Genomic DNA, 7,191 nt, shown 5'->3' with positions numbered 1-7,191 from the left:
GATTGATTCCGCCAGCTTCAACTTTCTCAACCACGCATCCTACGTATTTCAAGCTTCACCACTCTACTGTGGTTAGTCGCATACATGTTAGGAAATATTTTGTCATATTAACTTTCAACTATGTCCATATTATCTTCTACTTTTTGACACCCCTCCCAACCTCTCCCTATCACTCTCCCTAGCTAACAAAAAAGCTTAAAATCACCTACAGCTTCTTCTCATTTTCGAAGGAATCAGTCTCCCCTCAGCTGCGTATTCTGTCTTCATAAGCGCGATGAATACCGCAAATAAGGATTCGTGGCACTCAGGGGGAGGTGGATCGCAATCTCATCCTGGAGTTGACCAGATGAACCAGCCCCCAACACGGCCTCTGGGATCTTATGGGTGAGTCGTTTCTTCTCTTTTGGCACAAACAGCTCCTTGTGTCATCATCGTAATAGATTGCAAACCATTCTTTATTGAGCTCTTTGACACTAACGTATCTCTTTTGATATCATAGTGAGCTCCTCTTTCCATTATTCCCTTGTTTGCCGTCACTCAGATGCGACAACAGCGCCAAGATCTGGGGGAGAAGCACAATGGTACTCCATGGAAGGGCAGAAACTTGCAAGAACTGACTTGTTTCCCGTTATATAGGCCCGTACCATCCTGTCAACCAGCCCTCCGGGCATACACTCCCAGCTCTATCAGATTTAACTCAAGGCGCTGGCGCCCCTCCAGCATCTCACCAAGCCCCTCCTAGATATGGCCAGCATAAACAGCCATCTCATCCCCCAGGCCATGCTCTTCCCGGCATTGGTCAGTCGATGCAACATTCACCCCAACAAGCCACTTTGAATCGCGAACGCGAAAGAGACTCGAGAGAGCGAGAGCGAGACCGTGAGCTCGATAGACAACGAGAGCTAGCTCGCGAGGACGAAATGATACAAAGAGAGCGCGAATACCGAGAACGAGACCGGGAACTCATGGATCGGTATAATCGTGACCAACCGCATCACCCTGTACAAAGCCATGCCGGTCCCATTCCTATTCACCAACCCGTGGCATCGAAAGGCCACAACCCGCTTGGTGGGCCCAATGGTCTCCTCTCGAACCTCGGTGCAAATGCTGCGCCTAACCCTCCACAAGGCTCTATTCCTAGTTCGAATGCCCCTGGGGCCTTATTTGGGAACCAGATGCAACAGCACACAGATGGCCCTCCCAGAACATATCTCCACCAAGGCCAGCCGCCTCAGCAGTCGATGCTTGGGTTCAATGGTAATGCACCACCTCAGATTCCAGGAAGTGTATCTGCATTAGCACAAGGACAACAACCAATTTTAAACGTAAGTTGACATCTCCGGGGAGTGTCTTCCCATTTGTGTGCTCCCCTTTTTCTTTTTTTGTTCGGCAATTGGACTAGAGAGGTTTGGAGTTTCAAGATCCATTACGCACAAAAAATGGCTTTATGGGATGTGATGATATTCGTTGAGAAACGGCCTTTTGGCACTGCTGCGCCTCGAGTGCTTAGAAAGCCATTTTTTCACACGGTTTTCGAACCACGGCTCAAAGAATACGCCTATTGACAATGGCGTCATTCTCTGGAACATTTAGCTAACCCAAAACTATACGTTTGTGCCCTGGGAATAAACCCATTTGTCGTTGAACTCATTTCTTGTCTGGATTCAATACTTCCTGAAATCGTTCTTTGCTGTCTTCCTTGCACCGCTGGAAAACTGGCTGGGCGTGTACTAATGGCAAACGATTGACAGGATGCATTAAGCTATCTTGACCAGGTGAAGGTTCGATTTGTCGAACAACCTGATGTCTATAACCGTTTCCTGGATATCATGAAAGACTTCAAAAGTCAAGCGTAAGTGCCATTTGAAAACCATAGTCAGGAGTGGAAAATACTAACTCGCTTCCGTAGAATTGACACACCTGGTGTTATCCAAAGGGTTTCCACCCTGTTCAATGGCCACCCGACCCTTATCCAAGGATTTAACACGTTTCTGCCGCCCGGATACCGAATCGAATGTGGCACTGAAGATAACCCAGATGCGATTCGGGTGACAACTCCGTCAGGTACAAACACCATTTCAATGCAATCGGCAGCAAGACCATCTTTGGAAACAGCGGGTGACTCTGTGCCGCAAGGTGGCTCTGCACCTGCCGCCGGATCTGATTACTATGACCAATCTCGTGCCGGATGGCAGCAACCACCCATTCAAAGCCAACAACAGCAACAACCACAACAGATGTCAAGGATGAATATTGGCCCTGGCGGACCTTATTCTCCAAAAGGACATTTAATGCCATCTGCCATGTACAGTGGAAAACAAGGCGCGCAGAATCAACCCCAGGAGTCTGCTTACGACTACCCGGGCCAACAAGATCTACAAGCGCAAAGTAACGCTGCAGCAATTGCTCACCAGCAAGAACAACGTGGTGTTTCACAGTTGCAGAGTGCCGTGTCTGCTGCAACAGCAGGCTCAGGGCGATCATCAGTCATGAATATGGGAGGTATGCAACCGCAGGGCCCGACCCAACCCATGAATAACCTGACCGGTTTGGGCCCCGGTGTGCTTCAAGGTGTGCAGGGTGATATGAGTAAACGTGGTCCCGTTGAGTTTAATCATGCTATTAGCTACGTTAATAAGATAAAGGTATGCGCTCCTTATGGTTGTCAGTAGCCCACATATAGATAAGCCATTTGCTCACCCACTATGTTTTTTGGATAGAACCGCTTTGCCGATTCTCCCGACACATATAAACAGTTCCTAGAAATCCTCCAGACATACCAACGAGAGTCGAAACCAATTCAGGATGTTTACGCTCAGGTTACGCTCCTTTTCAACTCTGCCCCGGACCTTCTAGAAGATTTCAAACAATTCCTTCCGGAATCAGCAGCCCAAGCAAAAGCTCAAGCAGCAGCAGCTCGCCAATTAGCTGAAGAGGCTACGCCTCTCAGTAATATACGAGGTGAGCCCGGATATGCAAGCTCCTCCACCTTGCTCCAGGCTCAAAACCGTGATGTCAAAATGCCCCCTCTGGGCCAGTTTAACGTGAAGGAACATACAAAAGATATAAAAAAACGACGTGGCCAACCTCCCTCGCAGCCCCCAGGGGGTACCGGTTTGGGAACATCATCAAATGTAGTGGCTGATTCTGCTAGCATCACCAGCAGTCAGGCAAACAGGGCTCCAGGTACGCAGCCAGGCACCGCCGGCAAGAGAGCCAAATTGAGTCACAAGCCGACGACCCAAGTTGAAGTTCCCCCTGTGGTATCTCCAACACTCGTCCCAGCTCTTCCAGAACCGATTTCTCCCACCTTTACTCTCACTCCGTCTCATGAAGAATATGCATTTTTCGATCGCGTCAAGAAGTACATAGGGAACAAGCAAACTTTTGGTGAATTCTTGAAACTTTGCAACCTTTATTCGGCGGACCTGATCGATAGAAATATCCTTATCAACAGAGCGGCTAGTTTCATAGGGGGTAACCAGGAAATTATGTCATGGTTCAAGAGATTTATGCACGTTGAGCCTAAGGATGAGATCATTGAACCGAAAGCCAAACCTGAGTCTGGCGTTGTTAATTTATCCCATTGCCGAGCCCTTGGTCCTAGTTATCGACTGCTGCCGAAGCGTGAGCGCCAGAAGCCTTGCAGCGGTCGTGATGATATGTGCCAGAGTGTTCTTAATGATGAATGGGCGTCACACCCCACGTGGGCCTCAGAGGATTCGGGCTTTGTTGCCCATCGCAAAAATCAGTATGAAGACTCTCTCCACCGTATTGAGGAGGATAGGCATGATTACGATCATCACATCGAAGCTTGTATTCGTACCATTCAGCTTATGGAACCCCTTGTCCAGCAAATGGCGACAATGACTGAAGCTGAGAGAGCGAATTTCAAACTCCCTCCTGGGCTTGGAGGGCAAAGCGAGACGATTTACAGGAGAATCATTAAAAAGATTTATGATAGAGAGCGTGGTCAGAGAGTTATTGATGAGATGTTTGCACGACCATGCAGTGTGCTTCCTATTGTTCTTGCCCGGCTTAAGCAGAAGTGCGAAGAATGGAAAGCTAGTCAAGTAAGTAACCCCTTAGCTCCTATACTGCGGGTGTGCGCTTCAAGCGTACTAATGGTGTTTCGCAGCGTGAATGGGATAAAGTATGGCGCGAGCAAATGCAGAAAGGCTTTTGGAGAAGTCTTGACCACCAGGCTATAATCATGAAAGGATCCGACAAGAAACTGTTCATCGCAAAACACATCCAGCACGAGATCCAAGCCAAACTCGAAGAACTCCGAAATGTCAGGAAGAGCGGATACCAGGTCCCCAACTATCAATTTGATTTCGTCTTCGATGATTCGGAGGTTCTTGTGGATGCAACTCATCTTTTGTTATGCTATATCGACCACAACTCTAGCGGCTTTGGAGCAGATCCAAACAAAGTCATAAACTTCTTGAAAGACTTCATTCCTGTTTTCTTTGGCATGGATCGTGAGGGCTTCAAAACATATCTCAGTGAGGTTTATGACACCACGCCGACCAGCGAGGAAGCTGAAGATGAAAGTCCCCCACCTGAAGATATTTCTACGATCCGATCTCGCAGAATTGCGAATGGCAAAAAATTAGATCTTTTACGCGATGTTCTCGAACGCCGCAATGAAAAGACTCCACGTATTGATAGAGATGTTAGTGTGCGCTCTGGCAGCAGAGCGTCCACACCGGGTATAGGAGCCCTTGTTCCATCCACCCCAATTCCAGACCCAACTGATCCATTCGACGTTGCTGAACTGAAGTGGATGGAGCATCCAAGCCAGGGAAATTTTAACCAACAGCGCGAAATTCCCTTGAACGAATCATACAAGAAAAAGTTCCATCATCTCTACTGCAACTTAAACATCTACTGCTTTATCCGCACGTTCGAAATTTTCTATAGCCGCCTTCTCCGCATTAAATTGTACGAGAAAGAGGCTCACGAAGCTGTGCGCAGAGCGATGGCTCCAAAGGCTGCCTACGACCTTGGGATGATCGACAAGTCTCCATCTGATCTCCTCTACGATACTGACCCAAAGTCCATTTTGTACCATCAGATCGTTCGCATGTGCGAGGAAGTGATCAAAGGAAACATCGATATGTCTCATATGGAAGAGACCCTGCGTCGGTTTTATTTGAAGACTGGCTGGCAGCTGTACAACTTAGACAAGATATTGAGTGGAATTTCTAGATATGCTGGCGGGATTTTTAATTTTGACCCTAAGGATAAGAGCTCCGATATCATCAATATCTTCTTTAAGGAGCGTGCCAAGGACACGACAACTCATAACCAAGAGATCCAATACCGGAAACAGATTGAGAAATTAATTAAGGAAGGGGATATTTACCGAGTTACCTTCGTAAGTGTTGAGCTTTCAAAAAAAAAAAAAAAAAAAAAAAAAAAAAGGCCTTAAGTAGGATGAAGCTAACTATCCCGTCATATTTAGATCCCTGCCACTAAGCATGTCACAGCTCAGCTTTTAACCGCTGAGGATGGTACTCTTGACAATGACGAGCTCAACGCAGAAGCTAGGTGGTCATACTATGTCTCTGCGTTCTCGATGCGCGACCCTACTGAAGGAGTTCCATTCTCACAAATGCGCATGCCTTTCTTGAGACGGAACCTCCCTGGCAAAATGGATTCTGATGAAGAATATAGCCTGTATTACAAGCCTCTCATCAACCATGACGGGCTGGTCATCCGGATATGCGCCAACAGCTATCATATTCTGTACGAACCTGGCACCGAGGATTGGTGGTATCGCCAGCCAAATCCGGAAGAGGATCCTACAGAGGCTGCGAGGGAGCGTGCTGCGGTCAAGGAAAGGCGCAAAGACCGGTTCAGAGAAAAGTTCGTCGACAACCCCAGCTGGGCGCAAGATTTCACGGATGAGGAGATTGACCAGTCAAACCAACAATTCCGATCGTGGGTCGGCGATACAAAGGTGCAAGAGGAGCCGACAACGACGCGTGGCGATCATCGTGGTAATTCTAGTAAAGATAGCGATACAGAGATGAAGGAAGATAAGGGCCAAAACGCAGACGAGGAAATGACCGACGCGGCTCCAGAAGTTCCAGCGGCATCGTAACGAACATGGTCAACATCGAAATGGGAGTTAGTTTGTGTTTTTCCTCCTTTCATCGTCTCTGCGCGCAGAATGTCGGCTTCTTTGTCCTTTCTCCTGTACTTACTTGTTTTTCATTATTCCTCTCGAATTGCTCTTTTCTTCTTGCTCTTGTTTGTTAATATTTATTTCAACTATTTCCTTTCCCTTGTCATCCACATCTTATCTCCTACACTGCTCAGCTAAATCTAAATCCTCCGCATACGGACAAGGTGTGGTGATATCGCTCGGTACTCTTCATGGATATGGGTTTAATTAATTACTGATATTGATTGGTCTATCGGCGAAGAAGTTCATTTCGGTGGAGGGAAACTTGAATACTGAATATGAGGGCCCTGGTACCTTTTTTATACCATTTCCTGTCTCGTGCATCCCATATTCTCCTCTCTATGCTGCTCCATTAGTATATCTTTGAACTTTTAGGACTGTTTGTAGTTCTAGTCCTCTTCGAACGGCTTCTTTTTCCTTTGCTGGATGACTTTTATGCCACTCCTCCTATTTCCTATTCTATTTTTCTTGTTTCTCTTTTGTGTTTATTCTAACTTGTTTCGAGTAAGCTTATACAGCTGTGTCGTCAATGCACCCCACAGGAGAGCAAGTGTTGAACATGTAGAAAGAAGATTGGGAAGGTCAGTTGATTGATTGGGAAGTTGGCTACTGCGTGGGCGTTTATATAGATAGTTAAACCTCTTCTTCTTTGTTCCATCACACGGCAGATCAAGAGGCGATCAGCTCACAGAGAAGCAAACACCAGAGAGCGGCCAACACCTTTCGGAAAATAGAGATATATCTAGTAATATCTATATTTACATATTTGAATGTAGACATAAGATTGCTTTCATTCTTATTTAAAAACTAGACTTTGATGCTGATCAGAAATACTGTATACACTTTCTGTGCTCAAGTGGCACTTTGTCAACGCTCTAGACGGCTTCCCTACAGCGCCCCACCTGCATTATAATCATCTACAGCGGATAATAATGTGAAAAATTCTTCACAGGGCTCGATCAACTTGACTATTGAATCCACCCACAATGTACCCG

General features: G+C 46.7%; 2 protein-coding genes across 2 annotated transcripts in view; one reads left to right on the top strand and one right to left on the bottom strand.

Annotated features, from left to right (window-relative positions):
• Nucleotides 1-86, bottom strand: part of HCAG_02843 (predicted protein) — a gene marked incomplete at both ends in the record, with an annotated part of 2,056 nt that extends 1,970 nt beyond the window's left edge. The window contains one exon of the mRNA XM_001542622.1: nt 60-86. Coding sequence (XP_001542672.1) covers nt 60-86 — 27 coding nt within the window. The remainder of the gene's footprint in view (nt 1-59) is intronic.
• Nucleotides 87-380: 294 nt separating this feature from the next.
• On the top strand, nt 381-6,112 carry HCAG_02842 (conserved hypothetical protein; the record flags this gene model as incomplete). Its single annotated transcript, XM_001542621.1, has 7 exons — nt 381-384; nt 637-1,325; nt 1,752-1,852; nt 1,910-2,645; nt 2,721-4,073; nt 4,139-5,383; nt 5,471-6,112. The coding sequence occupies 7 exons, from the start codon at nt 381-383 to the stop codon at nt 6,110-6,112; spliced, it is 4,770 nt and encodes a 1,589-aa protein (XP_001542671.1).
• Between the last annotated feature and the right edge of the window lie 1,079 nt (nt 6,113-7,191).

The sequence above is a fragment of the Histoplasma capsulatum genome, genomic scaffold (assembly GCF_000149585.1).
Source record: "Histoplasma capsulatum NAm1 scaffold_2 genomic scaffold, whole genome shotgun sequence".
In the NCBI taxonomy this organism is placed as follows: domain Eukaryota; kingdom Fungi; phylum Ascomycota; class Eurotiomycetes; order Onygenales; family Ajellomycetaceae; genus Histoplasma; species Histoplasma mississippiense.
This window is presented reverse-complemented; position numbering and strand designations above follow the sequence as displayed.